This window comes from Girardinichthys multiradiatus, chromosome Y (assembly GCF_021462225.1).
Source record: "Girardinichthys multiradiatus isolate DD_20200921_A chromosome Y, DD_fGirMul_XY1, whole genome shotgun sequence".
NCBI classification, from domain to species: domain Eukaryota; kingdom Metazoa; phylum Chordata; class Actinopteri; order Cyprinodontiformes; family Goodeidae; genus Girardinichthys; species Girardinichthys multiradiatus.
This window is the reverse complement of record NC_061818.1, coordinates 27,220,280-27,246,987: the sequence shown is the minus strand read 5'-3', so window position 1 is coordinate 27,246,987 and position 26,708 is coordinate 27,220,280. Positions and strand designations below refer to the sequence as shown.

At 40.0% G+C, this 26,708-nt stretch overlaps 3 protein-coding genes across 8 annotated transcripts in view; 1 reads left to right on the top strand and 2 right to left on the bottom strand.

Annotated features, from left to right (window-relative positions):
- LOC124864970 overlaps positions 1–26,708 on the bottom strand; it is a 458,718-nt gene that overhangs the window by 330,722 nt on the left and 101,288 nt on the right. The window lies entirely within an intron of this gene.
- Positions 7,536–10,095, top strand: LOC124864977 (transmembrane emp24 domain-containing protein 1-like). The gene is made up of 4 exons (XM_047359940.1): positions 7,536–7,900; positions 8,912–9,009; positions 9,282–9,468; positions 9,562–10,095. The coding sequence occupies exons 1-4, from the start codon at positions 7,688–7,690 to the stop codon at positions 9,778–9,780; spliced, it is 717 nt and encodes a 238-aa protein (XP_047215896.1). The 5' UTR covers positions 7,536–7,687; the 3' UTR covers positions 9,781–10,095.
- Positions 16,468–26,708, bottom strand: part of LOC124864973 (dynamin-2-like) — a 30,685-nt gene continuing 20,444 nt past the window's right edge. For 2 of the 5 annotated variants that reach the window (XM_047359931.1, XM_047359934.1), the window contains 9 exons: positions 25,723–25,774; positions 24,833–24,844; positions 21,715–21,825; positions 19,391–19,500; positions 19,178–19,289; positions 18,805–18,969; positions 18,360–18,583; positions 17,993–18,244; positions 16,469–17,703 (listed from right to left, as the gene is read on the bottom strand). In XM_047359931.1, the coding sequence (XP_047215887.1) occupies positions 17,631–17,703; positions 17,993–18,244; positions 18,360–18,583; positions 18,805–18,969; positions 19,178–19,289; positions 19,391–19,500; positions 21,715–21,825; positions 24,833–24,844; positions 25,723–25,774 (1,111 nt within the window). In that variant the 3' untranslated portion in view covers positions 16,469–17,630. Of the gene's footprint in view, positions 17,704–17,992; positions 18,245–18,359; positions 18,584–18,804; positions 18,970–19,177; positions 19,290–19,390; positions 19,501–21,714; positions 21,826–24,832; positions 24,845–25,722; positions 25,775–26,708 lie in introns of all 5 variants that reach the window. The other 3 variants (XM_047359933.1, XM_047359935.1, XM_047359932.1) reach the window with 2 other exon arrangements.

Here is a 26,708-nt window from a genome sequence, read left to right as displayed (position 1 = left end):
TGAGGCAAAGACTACATCCTGCTTTGCCTGTAATTAAAATACTGAATTACAGGCTATTGCGCTGGAGGGCAGAGCTGTGTCCAGAGTAGCGCGACCCCTCCGCCATCGGCAGCTGGTCTAGGGCTGACAACTTACTTTGTGTTTCTTCTTTCCTCAGGTGATGTTAAACTTAGCATCCTTTGTATTCCAGTTTTACCCCGAGCAGTTATATCTTTACAGTTTATAGGAGCCGAAGACCTTGAGGTTTGATAAATTTCCAGCTGAGGTTTGAAAAGACTGTAAAATTCATTTGAAATTATTATACTTTTGTTGTTGAAAATACTAGATGTTTGAATTGATTCAGTTCAAATTAAAAAATGCTTTATTAATCCCAAAGGGAAATTAAATGTTGTTGTAGCTCATTATGAAGGTTTCTTCAAAGAGCCGTTGTAGATGCTGATGGCTGTGAGCAGGAAGGATCTCCTGTAGCGCTCCGTCTTACAGCAGATCTGAAGAAGCCTCTGACTGAAGACACGCTGTTGTTGTGCAACAGTCTCATGAAGAGGATGCTCAGGGTTCTCCATAATGTTTTTCATTTTATGAAGATTTTCTCTTTCCACAGTGATCTCCAGAGGAGTCCCCAGAACAGAACCAGCCTTCTTTATTAGCTCACTGGGCTTTTTTAAGTCCCTGGCTCTGGTGCTGCTACCCCAGCAGATGATGGCAGAAGAGATCACACTCTCCACAACAGACTTATAGAAGATATGCAGCATCATTCTGCAAACACCGAACGACCTTAGCTTAAGGCCAAGGTTGAAGTGGTGCAGCAGAATCCCACAGAAATGTTCTGCAGGACTACAGGGCACTATGGCTGACACGATCTGGACCTGCAGCTTTATTCCGATTCAGTCTCTCCAGTTGTCTCTTCACCTGATTTCTTAAGACACACAGGTGGAAAGTGGAGGCAAAGGGAGCATCAGCATCTTTTGATTTGGTTGAAGACAAACATGTACAGGTTCTCGTTGTGCAACGTTTTCTGCCACACTTTTTCTTTCCCACAGACTTCCCACTGAGGTGCCTTGATACAGCACTCTGGAAACAGCCTATTCGTTCAGAAATGTCTTTCTGTGTCTTACCCTCTTGCTTGAGGGTGTCAATAGTGGCCTTCTGGACAGCAGTCAGGTCGGCAGTCTTACCCATGATTGGGCTTTTGAGTGATGAACCAGGCTGGGAGTTTTAAAGGCCTCAGGAATCTTTTGCAGGTGTTTAGAGTTAACTCGATGATTCAGATGATTAGGTTCATAGCTCGTTTAGAGACCCTTTTAATGATATGCTAATTTTGTGAGATAGGAATTTTGGGTTTTCATGAGCTGTATGCCAAAATCATCCGTATTAAGACAATAAAAGACCTGAAATATTTCAGTTAGTGTGCAATGAATCTAAAATATATGAATGTTAAATTTTCATCATTACATTATGGAAAATAATGAACTTTATCACAATATGCTAATATTTTGAGAAGGACTTGTAGAAGCAGAAGGGTCTATGGCTGAGGTAAAAGATAAAACATTTGAGGTGTAACAGGAAAGCTGTGGGTCAAAGAACGGTGGGATGTCTGTTTGGCTGTGAGCAGGAGAGGAGGATGCTGAGCTTGTTTCTATACTGAACCTATTGGAGATTAGCTGTAGTTTTAATTTAAAATAATTATTTTGTTTCACTTTTAATGTGAATGTTTTGTTTAGCAATGTGAATCTGTGTTATTCAGTGCTTGGGGCATTTTATGTAAGATATGGTTGAATAGGCATATAATAGTTATCATTAAACTGATTTTAACATGTCATACCTGGAAATCTCAGGAACTTTGGGGGGTTTCATGCTCCTTTCTAGAAAATATCTCAGTTTCCTGTTAAAGAACAGGTCAGATTCTGGGGCATTGTGTGGTGGGCACCCCATATACAGAGGCAATAGTCCTTGGATCAGCTGTCCTGGATTCGATTCCCAGCCTTAAGACATTTCGCTGCATGTCTTCCCCCCCCTTCTCTCTATGCCCATTTCCTGTCTAGTAACGGTCAATAAAGGTCGCTAGTGCCAAATAAAGATCAATAAAAAATTAAGGTCAGATTCTATCTCTTAAAGCTTAACATGAGACTAATGCCAACATTTCCTCTGTTCCAACTGGTTTTTAGCTCCCTGGTACCAAGATCCAGAAGTGTGATAGACTGTTGTAAGCACCAACTTCATTGACATGTCAAACTAAAACTTCACCCTCTAACCAACCAAGGAGCATTGGAGAAAAGTTTGCAAGTGCTAAAAAGTCTTTTGTCACTTTCTCTTCCACTATGAGACTATGAGACAAGTCACCCTTGTGACTAGTCCCACTCACACCTGCCTCAGTGTGACCTAATTGACCGACACCTGTCTGAAACCAGTTCTGAGAGAAACAGCACTGAATATCTGTGACATGACCCCAAAGCCAGATTAAAAAAATCTGTGTGCAGAAGTTCCTGTTCACCTAAGAGACAGAGATGGAGAGGGCAAATGGACTGGTTACCTGCTGGAGAGCCTTACATGCAGGATCTGAGATTTAAGTCAGACATGAGATACGATTCAGTCTTCCTAGTTTTTAAGATTAGGGTAAGGGGTTGATTCAAGTCTTCCAAAAACTCGGAAGACTAAACTGACCCCCTAATATCCTAATCTTACTCCTTTCTGTTAAAGCTAAATTAAATCTAAATAAATAAAATAAGAATTTTCTTTTAAGGTTTTTGAAAGTGTAATACACACTGAATAATCAGATGAGCTTAGTCAGTTAAATAATAGGATCACTGAATATTATTATTTATTATTTGAGACATTGGCCCTTTATTTTATGTTAGATTAAGGTTATTGCTCTTTGTTAGTCTTATGTTTGTCAGCTTGGATCTTTACTTTTATTTAAAATCAGTAGATACTTGGAAATAACAGTTGGTAAAACAATACAAACAAATCAACTTTTTTTCCTCTCTGAAAACAAAAAATAATGCATTCAACTGCACTCAACTAACATCACAAGACTCCATTGCAGAAGAAAAAACATGTTGAAGATTGTTAAAAAAATTTTGTTTTACCTGCTGTATATTGGGCTGATATAAATAACACATTTAAACAGTAATTAAAGAATTAACTCAAGTGGATTTTCATAACCCTTTAAGCAGACATTAATAATGATTTACAATAAATGATTACAATGAGATATATACAGAAATCTCTTTGCTAGTTCATTTAAGTTCATTTTAATTCAATTCAATTCAGTTTATTTATATAGCGCCAATTCACAACACATGTTGTCTCAAGGCACTTCACAACAGTCAGGTTCATACATTCCAATTAATCCTAATCATTGAACAGTGCAGTCAGATTCAGTTATTTATTCAAATTGGATAAAAGGTTTTTCTATCTAAGGAAACCCATACTGGGCATGCATGTAGCAACAGTGGAGAGGAAAATCTCCCTTTTAACAGGAAGAAACCTCCAGCAGAACCAGGCTCAGTGTGGCCATCTGCCACAACCGACTGGGGGTTTGAGAGAACAGAGCAGAGACACAAAAGGAAAACAGAAGCATTGATCCAGTAGTACTTTCTATGGGAAGGAAAAGTAAATGTTAGTGGATGTAGCTCCTTTAGTTGTTTCACCTAGAAAGAAAGAACAGATAAACTTTGAGCCAGTTTTCAAGGTTAGAGTCTGAAAGAGAGCACATATAATTAGTTACAGTAAAAGCTCAGTCAATTGCCATGTCTAGGAGAGAGAAAGGGTTAAACACTGGAAGACAGGGCCATGTGGGTCATCGATAGAGGGTGAGCATTAAGTTGTTAACAGCAGAAGCTTGGACGATGCCCCGCTCCAGAAAGGTGTCACAGGTAGACACAGAGTCAGGCCAGGTGTAGATTCTAGGAGGAGAAAAGAGAGAACAAAGTTAAAAGCTGAAATAACAACAAATAATGCAGAATTGGAGAGTAGTGTGAGAATGTAGCAAAGAGGGTGAAAGTGGTCATTATGTCCTCCAGCAGCCTAAGCCTATAGCAACATAATGTCTCAAGGCACCCCCACAAAAGGTCCAGAACGGCGCGGGGCCGCCGGGGAGGCCAGACCAAACCACCGAGTGCCAGAGTCCGGCCACCCCAGAACGGGCCACGTGTAGAGGCTCTAAGTAAAATAATAAACTGATCAAGTTTGTCCATCTAGAGAATCTTGAAAAACATTTCAGTGTGGATTGATCCTCTAGTGGTCAAAGTTGCCGTTTCAGAGGGGCTGTTGAGAGCAAAAGACACTTGAGAGGCAGCGAGGTGCAGTAAGGTTGCAAAATGGGTGGGCTAATTTCTGGTTGGTCCAATTTTAGATGCCTCACTAGTAGTCAAAAAAAGACAGTAACGCAAATCTTGAAATGTATCACCACAGCACCTGTGAAGGCTCACAAAGATCTACTGTCACTGCTCGTCAAAATGAAAGTATTGATAGGTTCTTTCTTAGTATGGATTGTAAAGACTGAAGGTAGAAGACCATATAAGTGAGGGGCAGATCAATGTGCATTTTAACCATGTTTCACAACCTCCCACTTTACTGTGAGAGCACTGTTGAAACATTTTTATTCACACTTCCTCTCTTCTGTACTGTCTATTTGCGGCATAACCAATCAAAACCATGTGCTTTTCTGTATATACTGAAAACTATTTGATTTTAATTAAAACTAAACTTAGAAATAAATCAGAATCAGCTTTATTGCCAAGTTCGTACATACAAAGAAGGAATTTGACTCCGGTATACTTTGCTCTTTTGTTTTGTTTTTGTATTACAGAATATACATATTTACAATTTACAATGTACAATATACACATATATAATAAAATGGTGCATTTGCAACATCTGTATGGTGTTGTTTTGTACTCTATTGAATGTTCAACAGAGAAATAGCCTGGTGGAAGAAACTGTCTCTGTGGCGGCTGGTTTTAGTGAACAGTGCTCTGTAGCGGCGGCCTGAAGGTAAAACTCTAAACAGTTTATGTGCAGGGTGTGTGGTCTACTTAAACAATAACACAGAAAACCTCCCTTCTCCAGTATCATTTTCAAGGAAATGATCCTGTTGATGAATCTCAATGTACAGGGTAAGCATCTAGAATGACTGATGGTCATTGTTATACTAAAAACCACAATGATTGGGGGTACCTCTCTCTGTCAGACTGATTATAACCATTGGAAAAGAGAAGGGGTCATACAGGTAGCAGAAATGGAGGGTGTGTTTGCACCTCAACCATAACTGAGCTTGGTATCTTACTATAATTGAGACTGATTGGTGTACATTAATAAAGTTTTACTTTTCCTAATTTTGCTATACAGTTTATATGTTATTATTTTTTGTTCTTATATTTGTCTTTTATATTTTCCTAATTTTTAAGTATTGTTTCCTGATCAGCTGAAGTTGTATTTGAAAATGAATATGCTGTGTGGTATTATGAGCTGTTCATGTGTGTTTTGGTAATCTCATCAGTGAAGAAATCAGTAATGCACAACCAAAAAATATGCTTTTATGGGATTTTTGTTTTAAAATTAAAAATTGTTCTTTGGTGAAGGGTTTGGTGAATAAAACTGAATAAACAAAACCTTTTATTTAGCTTGATTTCTCTTTTTATATTTAATATAGTGAAAAACATAAAATCACTTCACATCACAAAACGTGACAATTTTCTCATTTTCTGACATCGTCATCTCAAATTACACTTATACCTTATGATGTCACAGCTCCATAAAAGGTAGGGGTATTTTCTAAATAATTGAAAAACAGCTGAAACTAGATATGTATAAACATTGTATAAAAAACATGTCATGTTTAGTTCTTTTCTCATTGTCTGACAATAAAAAAGGCCAAACTTTTCCCCTTTTAGATCAGGTGGGCTTCCTGTTTGCTAAAAGCAAGAATAATGAGCGACAATTTTCGTTACTTTTTTTCAAATTAAGACGTTTATATGAATTAGGAATACTAAACCTTTGGACAGTTTTGGAAGGACCAAATGATAATGTCAGGGCTTTGCAACTGGTCACTACCTTGTGTGACTTTATGGACAAAAACAGACAAATCTGCTGAGATATCAAGAGTCCTGTGCCAACAGGAGCTGAAAGGTCGCCCATATAGGACGTCATTACTCCAAAAGCAACATAAAAAGACAGATTACAGTTTCCAAATATACTCAGTGACAATGGCTTTATGTTTTGATGGCATGTTATGTGGTTTGATTAAACTAAAATTTAAGTATTTGACCTAAACCTGACTATTTAGCAAACATAACTAACGTAACAGAAGACAGGTCATATAGTTTAATACTAATAAAATATACGTAACATCTCAAATTAAAGAAAGCTAGATACAATTCTTTCTCATTATTCTGGTTTTTAGCACAAATAAATTATTTTGATAATCCAGATTTAAGGTCACACTGGTTTTTTTATTCAGTGTATGTAAATATCTGGTTTTAGTTTCACTTATCTTTGTCCAAATTCATCAAATTTTTGGACATAAACATATTTTTATATGTTCTTGTTCATCTATATGTGTTTTGTAATGAAAAAAACGATTGGGCCCGAATATTTGAGATGCACAGAACATACAGCGTCTCCTAGGGTCAAAGTGTATGATAGCTGTAATATGGGTTAGTTTTGGGAAATGACAAATACAGGTCATTTCACTGTCACTTCTCCTTTGTTGTTGCATTATTATTATTGTTATTATTATTATTATTATTCATTAAAATCAAACCAAATCTAATTTTATACACACACACTTATGCATCCATATGCCCTGCCATTAAACGTTGCCAGGGACACATATTTAGGTCAAACGTTAGGAGAGTTACAGTATTTTGAATTGATGGATATTTTGGGGGGGGAAATCATGTTCTACCAGCAAATTTGTTTGGTAGGTACTTGAAACTCGAATTTACAAATTATTAGATTGTTTTAAAAATACTTTTTAAAGTTTTTTTTTTTTTTTTTTTTTTTTACAGGATCTAAATTTCAAGTTTAGCCAAAGCAATATAACTGAATAGAACTGATAAAATTCTGTTGTGATTTTTTACTTTAGGTGTGCTAGCCCTTACAATGCTTTTCTGAAGAGGCCTCTATTTACTAAAAAGTGAAAGTCAACTCCAAAAAAGAATCATTTGTTTTTCTGATATTTCTTCATAAACACCATTCAGACAGGGATCAGTGTTTGATGACTCTATGAATGTGTCATCACAGCTCAAAATAAAAACTGAGTTTAATCTTTTCAACTCACAGTGACCTCTTTGCATCCTAACCCTCTGAACTCATTTAGCCAGTTCATGGTATATTGAACCTCTCCTGCAACTTGTGGTTCATTGCACCCATCCCCCACTGTTTTTCAGCTGTGCTGCAAAAGGAAACACTAACATATACAATGACCAATAGAGGAAAAACTAAAACATGCTGTTTTCATGGCTTTTATTGCACTGCAGTTGCTCACGTTGTGTGAGTGTGAAGTCCACACCGCAGAGCACTTCTGATCCACAGATAGTGACTCCACTGACTCAGCTTTGACTTAGGAGACGAGCTCTGACAGGACTATTGTTGAACCACCGGACTATGACAGGAAGCAGATACACACGTTCAGAGAGTTTGGCTTATTGTGCATGAATTACACAGGAGAAACTACCCAGGATTTATGAAAGAGGAACCACTTTGTTTACTGGACCAATTAATGATGACTGCATCTGCACAGCTCCTTCTGATGGGATGTCTCACTCTGACTGTGGGGCTTGCTTTAGATTTGGGGCCAAACCAGATCATGGAGTTTACATTTATGTTACCTGCAGGTGGCACAGAGTGTTTTTACCAAACAACCTGGACAAGTGACACAATGGAAATAGAATACCAGGTAAAAAAAATATGAAGAAGAACTTTGGTGTGTCTTTGCTGGCATTTTCCTGTTTTGTTTGGGGCAGCTTCGTGTTGGCTGTTTCAAAGGTTTGCAAGAGATCGACAGGACTGTTTGGACTTTGGACTTGTTATCAGGTAGATAAGAAAGCCACTGAAACTGTTAAAGACAAATGCATGATAATGAGGCAGGACAAAAAACACATTTCCTATTGTTAAGGTACATTGCCTGCTATTATACATGGTTTACCAAAACATTGTGACCTCTGGCAACCCTTTCAGCGGGTCAGTAGCAGGCCAGGCAAATCCTGCATTGACAACGAGGCTAATTAATTGATCTAGAAAGGAGGTATTCCTCACATCCTAAAATCAGGACAACCTATATTATCTTTAGCCTTTCAAATAATGCTCTGACATTTGTACAGTAAAAGGGTAATATTTTAAAAGTTTGTGCATCATCATTTAAAGCAATTTAAGACACAAACGTTAAACCCTAAATAGTTTTTATTTGTTGGTCTTAAACACTGGATGATTAATGCCTTAAATGACAAGACACATCAGTCCTAATTGTTGTGCTTGAAAAGTGTGCAGTGACTTTATGATCATGACATTTGCATTACTTCCCCTATTACCATCACACCAACGTCAGCACACGGATGTTTCACCCTCTGGTGCGTCTGTGGTTTCTGTTCATATACTCAGCAGAAGGATTAGTTGGCCATTCTCATTGTCCTTCAAAGTGCTGCTTCATCATGAGAAACTGTTCAATCTCATGCAACTGAAATGTGACAGTTTTTGTCAGACAGAAGCCTGATGTGTTTAACATTTAAACTGAAAAGCCTCTGCTGCTTGTTTTTTTTTTTTTTGGTTTGTTATCTGGTCTTTCATTTGAATTTCAGATAGCAGTTCCCAGGGTAGCTTGATACAAGCTTAAGCAGTTGTTTGGGTTAAAATGTGAGCATCACACTGGATATGTAAGAAGTTTCTTTTTAATTTCTAACTTTTTTTTAAGGTGATTGCAGGATCTGGTCTGGATGTTGGGTTTGCCTTAATCTCACCCACCGGATACCGGGTGGTCTCTGAGTTCAGGACATCTGACGGCATCCACATGTGGGTGTTCTAAATGTTTTCCTGTTGATCTGAAGCTAAAACCTTGCAACAGTTTTTACATTTTAAGGATCTTTACCAGGTTACTACCACATAGTTATGAACATGCTTCTGTCTATAGACAAGTAGACCTGAGTGCATGGGAGGTGATACTGTGTGCACATCAGCTTGATATAAAGACATATCAGTAGAGCTACTAAACTTTGATGTTACCAATAACAGCTTTGTCATCCGTATAATTGTTGCTACATAATGTAATGTGTCTTTTCTTTCAGGGTGGATCCCACAGACTTTGGAGATTACAGGCTATGCTTTGACAACAGTTTCAGTAAACTGTCAGAGAAGACAGTGTTTTTCAAAGTTATAATTAACAGCCCGAGAAACACAGCTGGAGGCCAAGAAGAGTTGGCAGACATCATCGTGTCTGAGAGCGGGGTGGACTACAGACTTGAAGAAATCAGAGTGAGAATAAGAAACTCCTTATATTGTCTTTCACATTGGTGTCTCCCTGGTGCCAACTAATGCCACCGATGACTTTTCCTCTTTCTGTTCCAGGGGAGAATGGACACTGTGTACCGGCACCTGGAGAAGAGCCGTCAGGTCCAGACTATGCTGCGGGCCTTTGAGGCCAGGGACCGTTACCTGCTAGAGGATAACCTGTGGCGAGTGTCCTTCTGGTCCTGCTTAAACCTGATTGTGGTGATCAGTGTAGCCATCACTCAGATTTACACCCTGAGGCGTCTCTTTGATGACACCAAGCGGGTCTGCACATGATGACAGAACCACTTCATTGCTTTTATCCCTCACAGGATAACATGACAAGTTGACAAGAACTTTTACCTTCCTCTTTTGTAAAGTTTGTTTTGATATTTTATTGCAACATGATAATCTAAAGATGCATAATTTACAGATGATGCTAATTTAGGAAATTAAATTCCTAAAGAAAACTCAAATGTTAGGTACGTTGATTACACACAGCAATATATTTCAAGCACGTGTTTCCGTTATTTTCAATGATATGGTTTACAGGTAATGAATTGTGTTACATAAGACGAATAAAAATGCATTTTTAAAATGCAGAGATGGCAAGCCGACTCAAAAGTATGTCAATGTACTTAGTTTCTGCACTCAGCGCTTAGTTTAGGCTCCTGTCCCATGAATTACTGCAGCATGGCATGGAGGTCATCAGCCTGTAACTCTACTGAGATATTAAATAAGTTCAGGTTGTTTTATTAGTGGCCATCAGGTCGTCTTGTTAGCTCCTGTGTCCCATCTTCCTCTTGACAATACTCTCTGCATTCTCTGTGGGGTTTCAGGTCAGGGCAGTGACACAATCATTATGAAAACAGGTAAGATACTTTCGGTAGTGTGCAGGGTATGCAGGTGCCGAGTCCTGCTGAAAAATAAAATCAGTATCTTCATGAAGTTTGAAGCTGAGGAAAGAATGAAGTGCTCTAATATTTACTCAATGCTGTGCTGGTTTTAGACTTGAGAAAAGTTAGTGGACCAACACCAGCAGATGACATGACTTCCTAAATCAATGACTGTGGAAACATCAAACTGGACCTCAGGGAGCTTGGATTATGTGCCTCTCCACTCTTCTGCCAGACTCTGGGACCTTATTGCAAAGTGAAATGAGAAAATGTCTTGCAGCTGAAAAGATTTTGAATCACCAAGCAACAGTCCAGTTGTTTTTCTCCTTAGGTAGACGCCTCTGACATAATCTCTGGTTCAGGCGTGGCTTAACACCAAAAACGGAGAAAGTTGTAGCCCATGTACTGAATACCTCACTGTGTGGTGATACTTGAAGCTCAGACCATGGTCAAGTGCCTGGTGACTCTCCAACAGATTCTTGATTTTCTTTAACCACCCTTACAATCGATGCTGCTGCCCGTAGCTGCGGCCATAAGGTCTGCGGTGCTTGTCGCGGCGGCAATCCCCGAATCCGGTCCGGTGGTGGACACCGGCAGTAAGGGATGCTGTCAAGCTGAAGAAGGAGTCCTATCGGCTGTGGTTGGCTTGTGGGACTCCTGAGGCGGCTGACGGGTACCATGGGGCCAAGCGTGCCGCGGCCCGGGCGGTGGCAGAGGCAAAAACTCGGGCCTGGGAGGAGTTCGGTGAGGCCATGGAGAAGGACTACCGGTTGGCCCCGAAGCGATTCTGGCAAACCGTCCGGCGCCTCAGGAGGGGGAAGCAGTGCTTCGCCAACACTGTTTACAGTGGGGGTGGGAGGCTGCTGACCTCGACTGAGGACATTATCAGGCGGCGGAAGGAGTACTTCAAGGATCTCCTCAATCCTGCCATCACGCATTCCCTGGTGGAAACAGAGGCTGGGGACTCGGGGTTGGACTCTTTCATCACCCAGGCTGAAGTCACCGAGGTGGTTAAAAAGCTCCGCGGTGGCAAGGCTTTAGGGGTTGGATGAGATCCGCCCTGAGTACCTCAAATCTCTGGATGTTGTTGGGCTGTCATGGTTGACATGACTCTTCAACATTGCGTGGCGGACGGGGACAGTGCCTTTGGATTGGCAGACTGGGGTGGTGGTCCGTCTTCATAAGAAGGGTGACCAGAGGGTGTGTTCCAACTACAGGGGGATCAACTCCTCAGCCTCCGTGGTAAGGCCTACGCCAGAGTATTGGAGAGGAGAGTCCGGCCGATAGTCGAACCTCGGCTTCAGGAGGAGCAGTGTGGTTTTCGTCCCGGCCGTGGGACACTGGACCAGCTCTATACCCTCTACAGGGTACTCGAGGGTTCATGGGAGTTTGCCCAACCGGTCCACATGTGTTTTGTGGACCTGGAGAAAGCATTCGTCTGTGTCCCTCGTGATGCCCTGTGGGGGTTGCTCCAGGAGTATGGAATCGGTGGCCCTTTATTAGGGGCCATCCGGTCCCTGTACGAGCGGAGCAGGAGTTTGGTCCGCATTGCCGGCACTAAGTCGGACCTGTTCCTGGTGCATGTTGGACTCCGGCAGGGCTGTCGTTTGTCACCGGTCCTGTTCATAACTTTTATGGACAGGATTTCTAGGAGCAGCCAAGGGCCAGAGGGGGTCTGGTTTGGGGACCAGTGGATTTCGTCTCTTCTATTTCAGATGACATGGTCCTGCTGGCCCCCTCTAGCCAAGGCCTACAGCATGCACTGGGGCGGTTCGGAGCCGAGTGTGAAGCGGCTAAGATGAAGATCAGCTCCTCCAAGTCCGAGGCCATGGTTCTTGGCTGAAAGGTGGCTTGTCCTCTTCAGGTTGGAGGGGAGTTCCTGCCTCAAGTGGAGGAGTTTAAGTATCTCTGGGTCTTGTTCACGAGTGAGGGAAGAATGGAGCGGGAGATTGACAGACGGATCGGTGCAGCTGCCGCAGTAATGGGGGCGCTGTGCCGGTCCATTGTGGTGAAGAGAGAGCTGAGCCAAAAAGCAAAGCTCTCAATTTACTGGTCGGTCTACGTTCCTACCCTCACCTATGGCCATGAACTTTGGGTCATGACCAAAAGAACAAGATCCCGGATACAAGCGGCTGAAATGAGCTTCCTCCGTAGGGTGGCCGTGCACTCCCTTAGAGATAGGGCGAGGAGCTCGGCCATCCAGGAGGGGCTCGGAGTAGAGCCGCTGCTCCTCCACATTGAGAGGAGCCAGATGAGGTGGCTCGGGTATCTATACCGGATGCCTCCTGGACGCCTTCCTCGGGAGGTGTTTTAGGCACGTCCCACCGGGAGGAGGCCCAGGACACGCTGGAGGGACTATGTCTCTCGGCTGGCCTGGGAACGCCTTGGGCTCCCCCTGGAGGAGCTGGAAGAGATGTCTGGGGAGAGGGACGTCTTGGCGTCTGCTGAGTCTTCTGCCCCCGCGACCCGGTCCCGGATAAAGCGGAAGACGACAAGACGAGACCCTTACAACCACACTTCTTCCTTCCACTCAACTTTAATAGGCTTGGAGACAGCAAGCAGCAACTTCTTCTGGTCGTTGTCTTACCTGTAGCAGGGGTCAGTGACTGTCTGACAGACATCTCACAAATCATCGGTCTCCCTCATGATTGTGTAGGCCATAAAATATACTCATATTTTTATATACATAAAAAATACACACATATATTTATAATTACATTTTTATATGTATATTCTATGTATTAATGAGAAACTGAATTTTGGGTTTCTATTAACTTTAGGCCATAATAATCATGCTTGAGTACTTTAAGTAGTAAAATTGAATGATGATAGATGCTTGTAGATGATCAACTATACAATACAAAAAATGCAAATGTAAAACACTTTACAAACTAATATTTGTGAATATTGTCATTAGGGAATCTAGAAAGCCACAATTATCACTCAAATATTTTATTAAATACAATTAACAGTCTTACTGATGTAATTTCAAATCTTCAAGCAATAAATGCAAATTTTACCCTCACTTAATAGTTTGACATAAAAAAAAAACAAATCAACCAATTTAATAAACATCTAAATAAAACACGAGGTTAAATGGTCACAAAGATGATTGTTGCCTTATGTAAATACATCATCTCATTTCACGTCTCTGGATTTAATAAAAAAATTTGTAATTGTCTGTAATAGTCTTGTCTCCTGGATAAGACTTTATTGGACATTAATGCCTTTAGAAAAAAATTTTTTTTTTAAAGTAGCCTCGTTTCCCTCCTTATTTTATCAGTGCCTGATAATGTTTAATAAACATCCCTTCCTGCAGATTTCCAACTTTCAGTTTAAGTTACGTCACATATTCAATTTTCATTTAGTATCCAGGGCTACACCAAACATAAACTACATAAAAAATAACTTTCCTTAAAGTTTATGGCTTACAAAGTTGCAGTAGCAGCTCAAAATCAAAACAAGACTTCTTGTGATGCAGCCTCATGTTTTGGACATATAGGAATTAAACCGTGCAGCTCTTCTGTCTCTCTTTGCCAAAATGTCGGGTCAAGGTCACCGCCTGCTGGTTTGGGGTCACCAGTGTTTTCCTCGGGGAGCCGGCGGGGGGCGCCTGTTCAGGAACAATCAGCCACTGTTATTGTGTTGACCTTGCGAGATGCAGTAAAGAACGGCTTTAGCAGGTCATATGTACAGAAGGGTGGACGACATTGTATTTAAATGTAGCGCTTCAGTCTTTTAAGAATGACTGTTGGAAAAGGTTAAACATGAACATTTGGAAAATTCATTGAAGAGTTTGAAACGTACATAAAATACCGACAATTGCTGTGAAAATGGTCAGACCAATTAGCAATAATAAACAAAACGTTCCTCTACTCTCACATTCTGACGAGTTCTCAAATCAAATATGCTTCAGCTTTGTGCTGTGAAACAGAAACTAGATTAATCATTTTTAGAAATATTTTTTCAACGCAACCATACTCACTAGGTGTAGGAAAGAAATAGTAACCCGACAGAACATGCATGCTGCATTCTGTGTAACTGAATCAGTAATTAAAGAGGTGCGCTCAAAATAACGGCGGTGTGGAGTTTAAACACTGAAGTCTTTCCTTCTGCAAAAAAAAAACCTCTAAAAGGTGGCTCTTATTTATGGACACATCAAGAAACGCACATGCTGTTTATAAAGCATTCCTCCGTGAAGTGCAGAAAATGACAGGCTGCTCAGTGAAAATGACCTCAAATGTTTAAAATGGACACAAGAAACTAAACAAGAAAGACATGGAAGAAAAAATGCTGTTTGAATGAGCCAACATACACCCAAAAGGGCCAAGGCTCAGCTAATGATCTGCCCCAGGGTGATTAAAGGTCTACAGTTCACTATGAGCACTATGACAATTAGAAGATACCTAGATGAAGCCAGGATATTGGCAAGACGACCCTGCAAAGTCTCATCGTTGGTAAAAAAAAACAAGCATGTCGGAAGAGGTTACAAATTTCAAAAAGCACATTGGCTGGCATAAATTTAAATGGGATTAAACATTTTGTGGAATGATAAAAGCAAGATGGTTCTTCATGCATCTAAACAGTTTGTCAGAGAACCCAGAAATAATAAATTCAAGCCACAGTACACAGTGAAGCACGGTGGCTCAGGCATCATGGTATGGGTACGTTACTCGTATTGTGTCAGGCCTACTTTCTTCATCCCAGAGCGATCATGGATCAGTCTGAATACATCTAATTAGTTGAACAGTTCTGTATGGTTGTTTCATAAAGACAGTGACCCCAAACAAAATAATTAGTGAGCAGCATCTTGGTCCCAGACCATCAAGAATAACAATATGGAATGGCCAGTCCCATCCAAGGACCATAAACCAATGAACAAAAACTTGCGGTGACATCAAACAGGCTATTTCTGAGGCAAATCCAAGAAATTCCGAGGAACTGTGGAAAACTGACTAATCATCCTGGGCTGTACCGCCTTCACCTGCCTGCAAAAAGTTGGTCGACTCCATGCAGCACCAATGTCAAGCACTACAGTGATCAAAACTAAACATTGGTCCAATGAATAATTGTTTAGTTTCTAGAATAAATGTTTAAGTTTGTAAAAAGAAATGCAGACAAGGTTAGGTGCCTTTTATTCTTCTATCACTTCTGCAGAGTAATACATTTTATCTAATTTTCATTTGGAATAGACTGACAAATTGATTATGGGATACATATTTGTAAGCTTTGCTATTATTTTGAGCACACCTTGAAATAACAGAACTAATATGATTTATGTTGTTGCAAACATTAGGTGACACCACAAGTATGGAGTTAAAAATCACTAACCTACTCATAGAAACAAAAGCAGACCTTCTGAAAATGGAAACCAAACTATATCTGTTAGTTTATGAAGCTAGAAAGAAAACTAATAAAGTTTCTCTAAACTATCAGTGACACAAACAGGAGACAGACGATCACACAGGACACAAGAAGACACCAACCACCAAAACTGGTCCCTTTATTGTACACACCTCTTTATTTACTTTTCTTCCTAAATCAGGTCATGATGATTATTAAAAATCCATTAATTGCTACAGAGGCACTTCATAAAGGTTTGCAAAACAAAAAGAAAAGATGTTTGAGGACTGGTTTCCGACCCCTTCCTGCAGATTCAGAGGGGAGGGAAAGAGGAAGGAGGGATGATACATACACACAGTATTCCTACATCTTCATGTAGATTTTAGTCTTCTCATGGACAAGCTGGAGTGACAGTCATATGGGAACTTAAACAACTTAAAAAAAATCTATCGTGGAAATTATTCTGAAGATTTTACACTGATTTTCTTTTAGGTTTTCAAGCTCTGTCACTGAAAGCAAGGCCAGGAGAAAAAAACCCACAGACAACAAAAACCTCATTCTGAAATAAATTTGAGATATCTTTAAATCTTTCTTTTAATGTTTGTGTAATTATTCTCCATGTTCTAGGCTGCTTCTCTAGATAGGACTTGCACTTGTACACCAAAACTCCCACCACCAACTCACCACATCCCCCCCCCCAACACCTTCAGGTATATATATAAAATTTATAATATATGTAAAAAAAAAAAAAAAGAAACCCTTAAAAAAACAAATCAGGCAACATTCAGCGGATAAACCAATGAAACCAATCCCTGCAGCTGAATTCACATAAATCTGGATGAAAACGAAGGAACTGGGTAAGAAGGAAGCTGGATCAAGCCTTTAGAAGTGCGACCAAAAAAAACCAGGTTATAAATAATATACGAGCTGAAAAATATGGTTTAATCCTCTTTAAGAGAAATCTGCTCTTTTTAAATCAGCTCATCTTGGAATTAGATTCGACTCCGAGGCAGCAAACCTCACAGGGATCAAGCTGAGACTAAAAGGATTATTCAAACTTCAACGTCTGAAAGCGCAGACAGACTTCAGTCTGGCTTTCTCTCTCTCTACTGGGGGTGTGTGCATAGTGTTCTGGTAATCAACTACAGCGTCCCTGTTGTGAGTGGCTTCTTGTAAGGCTCAGTGGCTAGAAGTGCTTGGATTAGAACAGTCAATCTTGTTGACATCTTTTCAGTATAGAATAATAATTAAAAAATGGAGGGAGACAGACTATGAATCTCTTTCAACTCGTCCTTGTGTGGTTTATGAGTCGACTCTGTTGCAATCAGAACCTAATTTAAAGCTACATTTATAACGCTCATCAACAAGGACAGCCACTCAAATAAAACAGAGCAAGAACAAATTAGATATAATCGACACCACCAGAAATATTATATTAAGCTATTGTTTTCAGTCTGAAATGAGCTGAGATGTTGAAAACCAGTGAAACATTAACAACCGGTTATGAATGTATTCTATATACAGAGTATCTGGGCCTGGAAATCGAGTGAGGGGAGGAGGGGAGACACCCTGTACCGGTTATGTGTGTAACATGGCTGAGAACCAGTGCAAAGAAAAAAAAGAAAAAAAGAATTGAATTTAAAACATCACTGCTAACGATGGAATTTAGTTTATAATACATGGCAGATAAATGTAATATTAAAGTAGTAAAGGGCTTGTTAGCTTCCTGTGCATGTATATAGACAGTATTAACAGCTTATTCACATTGCTTGAATAAACCTCTCAATGCCTGGCAATGAAATCTACACATCGCTCCAAGTCAACACCTCCTCTCAAACCCCTCATCCCAGGCCCACAGACACACATCCAGGAACAAAAAAGCATTCTAGGGTGGGCTTGGCCACAGGTCTAGTCTAGCAGGGAAGGCTCTGCAGGACGAATAATGGTGGGCCGGTGAGACGGTGCACCAGGGGGTCTTCGGCTGTAACAAGGAGAGAAGATGCAGACAAGGCGTGAGACATGCTCACAAAGAGACAGCGATTACACCAAACCACCCAAAGACAGAAGAGACAAGAGGCAGAGAAGAAAAAGGAAACCAACAATAAAAAGAAAAGAATACATTCAAAATAGTATAAGGTCAGCAGAAATGGGTGTAATTAAATGGTTCTGAAGGTCTCCAACTTTTGAAAGGAGGGATGATCAGATGTTGGCGATAAAATGTTGAAGTGCAACAAAATTACTGACTACTGCACCATTAAACAAAGTCGTACCTGGGTACACCGGGTGGGATACGGGCTGGCCGGGAGGGGATCTGTGGTGGTGCGCTGAAGGGATCCTGAGCGCTGTTGAAGGCATTGGCAGGTGGACCTGGGCGGGAGGGGATAGGGGGTGCACCAAACGCTGGAGAGGTATTAAAGGCCGGGGAAGGGTTCATAGGTGGTCCTGGTGTTGGGCCCCGAACAGCAGGTGGACGGCTGGGGGGCTGGGAAGACGCAGGAGCTGGTTTTCGCTGAGGGGTGGGGCTACAACAGATAGATAAAAAAAAAAAAGCTGACTCTAAAGTGAATTTTTCACATTTATTGTAAACGTTTGAAGGAGTGGGGGAAATTGTATGGTACAATAATATACGTCCGTCACCTGGAATCCTGGAGCCAGGTATCATTTACAGGTGGTGGAACTGGCGTGGAGATCGTGATGGTGGTGATGTCGCCAATGATGTGTAGTGCCTCCTTGAGCGCGTGATACATGCGCAACATTTCGTCCCTACGCTGGGCCTGGTCAGCAGACTCCTCCATGAGGCTGTTCTGGTCCCCGGATGAGTAAAGATAAGCCAGCAGCTCCGAGTGGATGAAATCTTTCGCCTGGAAGGGATCAGATTTAAGTCACAATAGCAAAAACTATTTTCAGAGAAGCAACAGAGCTGCAGTAGGTAATATTGCTTTTTCCCAGCTATTTCAATTTGTAATTTTTATTGTTTCAATTAAAAAATGGAAACGACGAGAGGTCTATCTTTTGTTAACTGGCGAACTACATAAGAGAAATCCCAACCCAAGTTTAATGCCCTTCGTCTTGACTGACTTACGTTGTTGATCATGAGGTGCATGATGGTTTTGGGCACAAGGTCTCTGATGGATTTGTTGGTGATTCCAATGTACGAGTCCACCAGGTTACGGATAGTTTCCACCTGCCGCTCCAACTGGGGATCCATGGAGAAGGTGTCTGTAGGTGCAACCTCTTCATTCTCCACCTTAGCCAAACAAAAACATTACATCATAACTGGAACAAACGGACTAATCAAAGCTTTATTTGAACCTAAATTAAGTCAAGCAGCCTTGAAACTGGATTTTTCTATGGGTTGCCAAGTTATTTTTCATATTTAAAGCAAAAAGAAAAAAATTAATCTCATTACCAACTCAGAAGACATGGGCTGCAAGTTGGTAATTTATTTTTCAAACCTGGTCTTTTTCAGGATAAACCCCCGCCCTGAGGAAGGATGCCTTCCAGCTGTCTACATCTTCTTGAGAATCACAGGCCAGCTCTATTTGTCGATTATCCTTGTAGACGTTTCTGTTCAGATAAACAAAAAAACAAGTCTAAAAAATCAAGATAATATTCATGTGCATTCACTGGGGTAAAGAAATGTGCCTTTTTTGCAACAAAACACTGACCTCTGTTCAGTGTTGAAGATTGCAAAGATATGCTTTGTGGACATAAAGCCTTTCTCCACATCTCTGAGCTTCAGGTTGTCCAGAGGCAACATGTACTTCTTTTCTTTTTCCTTAAAGAAAACACACCAAACAAAGAGAATTCAACAGGATGCAAATTATAAAAACTAAAAAACAAATAATAAAAAAACTCATCCATGTCTTTATGGACCTATGATAATAATGGGGTCTTCACATAATTCCCCTGATATGCCTTTATGTTTGCATTAAATTAGACCACTTTGCCAAAATAATGGTCAGTTGAATTTATGCATCAAATAAGGTTTGTATGATGAATGGAAAATACCCTGATAAATATACCGATGTTGTGACAGTGCTTTTTGAACAAAGTGTGTACCGTTGCAAACCAAGAGTGCAACAGCTTCGAGCAGAGTTTCAACAGAAACCTATCAGATGAATCTGATCTCTAAAAACATCTTTAATTCAAACCATGACATTTGAATTGTGTCTTATAATGACAGCAATAAGGAAAATAAAGCCATTGTTGTTAAAGGTGTTTTATGCACCTCCTATAGACTTTAATATCCATGTAATTACAAACACGTGGAAGCATCATTTGTTCATCATGTGTCTCTGATGTATACCGCCTAGATTCCCCAGCGGTTCCAGAAACGTGTGTTATGGAGCTGCTGATCAGAGTCAGTCCATTATTTATAATACATCTAAACTCCATACATTATGTGTTTGTGCTTATATAATCTTTATACATGAGCCACTGGAGTAGTTTTTTATTTTTATTTTATTGTGTCCTAATACACAAAACCTTTGAATTTAAACAGAGAACTAGCACCGAACATTTTTATTTATAAAGACTTTAACTATAAAAAACTGTAATATCAAATCCTGAGAAAGATTATTCCTTTTTTGTTTATATTACTAACTCTGTCAGGCAGCTTATGAAGCCTTTATTTACAATATAAACATCTAAATAATCTGCCTACAATGCATTTAAACTTCCTCATTGTGGATCACCCCCAGGGCTCATGAGATGGAGAAATGCATGATGAAGACGGGGAGGAGGAGGAAGAAAAGGAGGAGTTTCTAGGGGGACGGGGTGGAGTGAATGCTTTCACCGCTGAGCAGAGACATCTGGAAGCATTTACATCTGCACTAAGACAGGATGGTGGAGGCCCAAAACTTACATCACTCAAAGATCTGCACAATCCCCTCCTCTGACCACACATCCACACACATAACGCAGTAAATCCTCAGTTTCATGAGCAGACGGAACCAAACGCACATGTGGCCAAAAGACCCGAGCAACGACATTAAATGAACACAGAGTATGATCATGGAGACACAGATTTTAGTCCAACTTCCCAAACACCTAGCAGGAGTGGTGTGGACAGGCGCCTGCACACTTGTACACACAATCACCCCCTCCCCTCCGGCCCCTGTAACCCAGAACGATTTCCTGCCAATTCCAAAGTCCGATCCAGGCTGGAACATTTCGGCTTTGCTGCCACGTCAGTTTGCCTAGACCATCCTGCCCCTCTTAGCCTCTTACCTTTTATCGCAAAAGGCAGCGAAACTAAAATAAAACTCAAGACAGCGAGAAAGTGGTTTTTCTTTTTAATTTGCATCTGTGTTTTTTCAGATTTCTGTTTTGATGGAAGAAGATAAATGGACGCCTGAGAGAGAGAGTGAGTGGTGAGTAAGCAGTTAAAGTGGGAACTTGGCAAATTTGTTCATAAAACGATTGAAGGCAAAAGTATTTTAAAAACTGTTTTTCTAATATTTCTTTCTGCATCTTTACATATAAATGCTCTAACTTGCTAGTTGTTAAAGCAGATTTCACTGATGCAGACTGAAGCAATATTTAAGAAAATGAACTGTATTCCATGTTTCTATTCAGTTCAATAAGCAGTTGTCAAGTATGTGATTTTTGTTACATGTACAACTAGTAGGTAATATTTAAACTATGTGTCCTCTGTCTCACAGTCCTAGGGTAGCAACCTACAGACGCAATGACCTCTGGGTCCTTCCACCCAGTCGACCCCCCCCTCTCCCCAACCCAGCCTGCCCAGTGTTCAGACTACCTGTTCCTGGGGCTACAGCTGAACAGTAGTCTGCACATTGGTTAGGCTAGGCTGGGATGCACACAGCTCCTCCCCTCTGATGGCAACAGCACCAAATCTCCATTAGGATATATTACACAAACTGTGTCAAAAATGTTCTGTAATATCTTCACTATTTGCTTTTATTTAACTGAGCCACACTCATTTATGTCACATTAAATAAGTCATTGAAACAACAGTTTCTCTCACCTCCTCATCCTTGTACCAGGATAAAGACTCAGCTGTCAGCACAAACCAGAATTCCTTGGAGCCTCCCTTCATGATGCTGATGTTGAGGGTTAGCCAACCTTTCCTGATTACCTACAGATTAGGAGAAACGTGTGGAGGAGACCAGGATCACAGGGAGATGAGGTTGGAGGACAACGTTAGAAACAGTTAAGCTTTTTCCACAGTGGAAATTAAGACTTAAAATTTATGAATTATTGATTCCAGGATTTTACAAGGACCGAAAAAAATGTACTCACTTACCTGTGTGGTTAAACACTAGTTTTTCTTACTATTAAGTCTAAATGTTAAATATTTTTAAAGTGTAATTTACTGATATTTAAGACCTGACATGAGAGAAGCACAAAAAGGAAAGCGTAATCAGACGATAGTAATAGTTGCAAGAATGCCATGGAAAGCGCTTGCCCCAATTTAGGGGCAAAAACAAAAAGGTCGATGACGGCGTTGGAGGTTAATTGGAAAAGATTCTTTAAAGAAAGAGCTAAACATGTTCCTACAGAAGCATTCAGAATGAAGGAGTTAGTTGAGCCGACATGTTAGTCGAGTTTGCCAAGGAGCACAAATCTAAACAGTAAAGTTACGTTTTGAGCGGAGGAAGAGACTGAGAGAGAAGAAAAAGCTAACAGTAGCAGGTTAGTTTAGAGACTAGCTTTTTAGTTTTAGAAGCTCTTGTAACAATTACATCATAGTTTTCCTACATTGACTCCCATGAACTTCAACTACAATGTCAAGTAAGTGTTGGGGGAAAAAAGGGGGTACATTTTAAACTCTTCCTCAGACTTTTCTTGTACAATTCCTCTCCATGCAGAGGAGAACTTGAGTGGGAGAAGGTAGGAAAAGAAAAACTTTATTTAGCTTAAAAGTGCCAATATTAATATGGGAGAGCAGGCAAGACAGTTCTTGTTAGTTTGCCTCAACTAGGATATGACTTAAGCTTTTCAGAAATTAGAAAACGTTCAAATCCAGTCAGTTGGAAATACTGTTTGCTGTCTTTTTTTTAGTCAGCTTGTTTATGACACGTAAGGTAGTCATGGATGCTTTTAGTATTCATACTGAATGTTCTGCATAAATGTTGGTGATTTATTGGTTAGTTAAAGCAGAGTGATGACATCTGAGATCAACAACAACAAAAATAATTAATAAGACATGTAGAGTGGGTATAAAATGTCCAAAATAAGATCACAAGAAATGTTTGATTCTTTTTCCACTTTGTCCAAACAAATGAAAGAAAAATACATCTTTTGTAAAGGACTGAAACATGTGGTTGCATAAGTATGTACACCCTCACAGCTGGGTATGTGGCTCGGGCCAAATCAACCACCACATTCAAACTCATGTTGAGCAGGGGCTTGTACACACCTGCCATTATTTCAACATCCTCTGCTCAACCTCAAATAAAAGTTGAGCTGTACTCATGGGCTTTTCCTGAAATTTCCTTAGTCACATCCAACAGCAAAAACCCAAGCTCTGCAGAGAGCTTCCAAAGGATAATATAAATCCCATTGTTATAAGTTGGGAGAAGAAGTTTGGAGTTTTCAACATATTAGATATACCTTGGAACAGTAAAGACAGTCATCAGGTGGCAAGAGGGAAGTCTTTTCTTATTGCAAGAACACGTTTGAAGTTTCCCAAAAGCAGGTGGGAAGAGGTTAGTGGTTGGATGAAATCTGTGTTGAGCTGCACATCATCAAAAGAACACCATACCCACATTGGTGCATGGTGGTGGCAGCATCATGCTCTGAGTCAGCTTTAGCAGAAATTGTGGTCTTAATTAAGGCTGAGGTAATTATGAACACTTCCAAATATCTGAAGGTTGGCACAAAACCTTCAGGTTTCTGCCAAAAAGAAGTTCAAGATGAAAAGTAAGTTCATCGTATAGTTTTACAATGAATCAAAATATACATCCACAAAAAAATGACTTCACCAGAAAATTGTTAACGTTTCAGAACGACCTACAGCTGAATCGGAGGAAAAATCTGTGGGGTAGATGGGAAGAGGTCATGAACAGTAGATGGCCTCACAGTGAGCCAATATAACAGCATCAAGATCTGCCATGCAACAGATTTAGTGCCGTTTTAAAATCCAAAAGTGATCCAAAAAGTATTGGTTTGAGGGTTTGCACACTTATGACACCACAGTATTATTATTATTATTCCTTAAAGATTTCCATTTGTTTTTTATTGAGCTTTAAAAGATATAGGTTACATTAAAAGGTGGAAAAAGTTCTGAAATCAAGAATAGGAAATGTTGACTATGATTTTTTTGTTGTTTTAGTCATTAGCACATACCCCAAAGCAATAATCAGATTGAATAAAAAAATAAAATAAAATTGGATGAGATGTTAAATTACAATCAGACATTTGATTTTGTTAGTGGGTTATAACCTTTTATCTAAAAGAGAATTAATAATAAAGATTTTCTTTCAAATAAAAAATACACTTTTGGGTATGCTGCCGATTAGATTCCTCTCGTTATTCCCCTTTGACCTTCAGGACGATTCCCACAAGGCAAACATTTGGATCCCCGTGCATGAGGCAGCAGCAGAGGTAAAAGCCAGGTGACAGAGGAACTGACAACGTCACAATTACAGGTGGTGGGCTTCTTCATCCTATCTCTTGTCCTTAGAAAAGAGAATGCAGGATTCTAGGGTACTACTTTATTCTCGTGACAAAATAAATTAGCTCCTTTTCCAACAACGTTAGTAGAATTACTGGCAATTACTGCCTTCTCCACAAAAAGAGATACGTTTAAATAGGTCAAGTGTTAGTGACAGTCCAAATTACTGGAAAAACTGCACCAAGTTTGGAAAAAACAACTGATGCCACTTTTGTAAGTCTGGAGACTCTACCTTTTCTTCCTGGGCCTCGCCTAGCCCGACAAGCTGCAGAAGGGCAAAACATTTTATTACAGTGAAGGTATCACCTTTTATTTACACAGGAGCCAACATTCGCCCAAGTATCTCTAAAGAGTTTATGTTCAACACTAACTGAACCGGCTGACCTTTACTGGCACGGCCTCAGTTTTTCTGCATGGCCTACCCCTGCTGCCCCTGGCAGGGTGTGGTTTAATGTGGGGTACTTACCAAAATTTCACCCTGCAGTAATAGGAAGGGAAGTGGGGTTAAAGCAGAGGGGGCAGTATAAAAATGAAAGTCAAACAAAAAAAAAAAAATAGAAATCAAAAAAGCGAAGATGTAGGACAGTGTACGTTGGGGTAGAAGAAATGAGGAATAGAGAAGTGGAAGTGAATGAAATATTAAGAATAATAAATTGGTGGAAAAAAGGTGTTTGAGGTAGTAACAAGGGAGAAAAGATGAAATCGAAGAGGCAGCCAGAATGAAAGATGAAAACAGGACAGGAAGAGAAAGAGAGAGAGAGAGACAGAGCACAAGAATTACATGCAATTACAATTACTTGCAAGATATATTACAATTTGGTTATGTCACATTTGTTGCTCAGATGATTGTTGCAATATACATGCACATCTTGAATTTTAATGAGCGCAAAGATGCTTGGGAGTTAATGGGAAGGCAAAACAATCATCTTAATTCGGTGATTAATTACTGCTGTGCCAATGCAACATGCCCAGATCACATGCAGAAAATAATGATGATCCTGAAGAGATAAGCTTGTGTCAAAAAGCGGGGAACAGGGCCCTCATTCTAATCACTATCACAGCTCTCCCTTTTAACTATCATCGTCAAAAAGGGGACATTCAAAAAGATCAACAAACTTTGATAAAACCATCATGAAAAAACTTCGAGAAGAAATACCAGCTTCAGAACGCTACATATTTGAACATAAGGACTACAGAAGACTGGGGAGTAATATCACCAGAGGAAGAAATAGATTATTGGTTGAAGTTTGTTGACAACGTGATTATAATGGGACGGGTTATATAATAGGGGGCATCTGTGAGAAAAGATTAGACCTGGGATTGGGGAAAAGGAGACATTTTAGTGGCCAAACGTACCTGGTTGGGTACTGCCCTCTTCTTGTTGGTAGCAATGTTCCTCTGCTGAGCACTGTCATACACAAAGAAATACAGAGAATAAATAAGAACCTGATAGAAACATATGGATGGTACTTTGTATTTATATTAACATTATGTTCACTTCCTGTTTTTATTCTTCTGGCTTTCAGTCTTAAAAGGAAATCAACCGTCAGATTTTTAACATGGGTGAATTCATTACATCACTACAAAAACCGAAGAGTTAAGGCTAATCTTTATAGAATGTAAATGTTCGAGCACTCTTAGATGGACAGCTGCATCTCAATAAATTACATTTTCATTGAAAAGTTCATTTATTTCATTCAAAAGCAAAGCTCTTATAGATTTATTACACACAGAGTGATATATTTCAAGTACTAATTTCTATTAATTCTGATAATTATGACTTACAACTAAGGAAAACCCAAAATTAATTTTCTCAGAAAGTTTGAATCTTATGTAACATTTTGTAATACAAAGTATGGTATTTTGGAGAAGATCCACTGACATCTTGACACTTTTCTAGCAGACTTTGTTAAAGAAGTTGGGTGCTCAGAGAGAGCTGTATCCAAACATGTACTGAAAGTTAAGTGGAAGTAAAAAGTGTGTTAAAAAATGATGCACAATCAACAGTAATATCTGCACCCTTAGGAGGATTGTAAAGTAAACCTCATTAAAGATTTTGGGGGAGATTCACAAGGTGTGGAACACAGCTGGATTTAGTGTTCCAAGAGCCACCACACACAGACAGATCCAGGACATGGAGAAGATGTTGTTCAGTGGTCGTAGTGACAGAAGAAAGTAGGTTTTACATTTCCTTTGGAAATCAAGGTCCCAGACTCTGAAGGAAAAGTGGAAAACACAGAGCCAAAGTTGCTTGAGGTCCCGTGTGAAGTTTCCACATTCAGTGATGATGGGGGAGTTTTGGTCTTCTATCTCTTCTATGTTGTGTCTATCAAGTCCAAAGT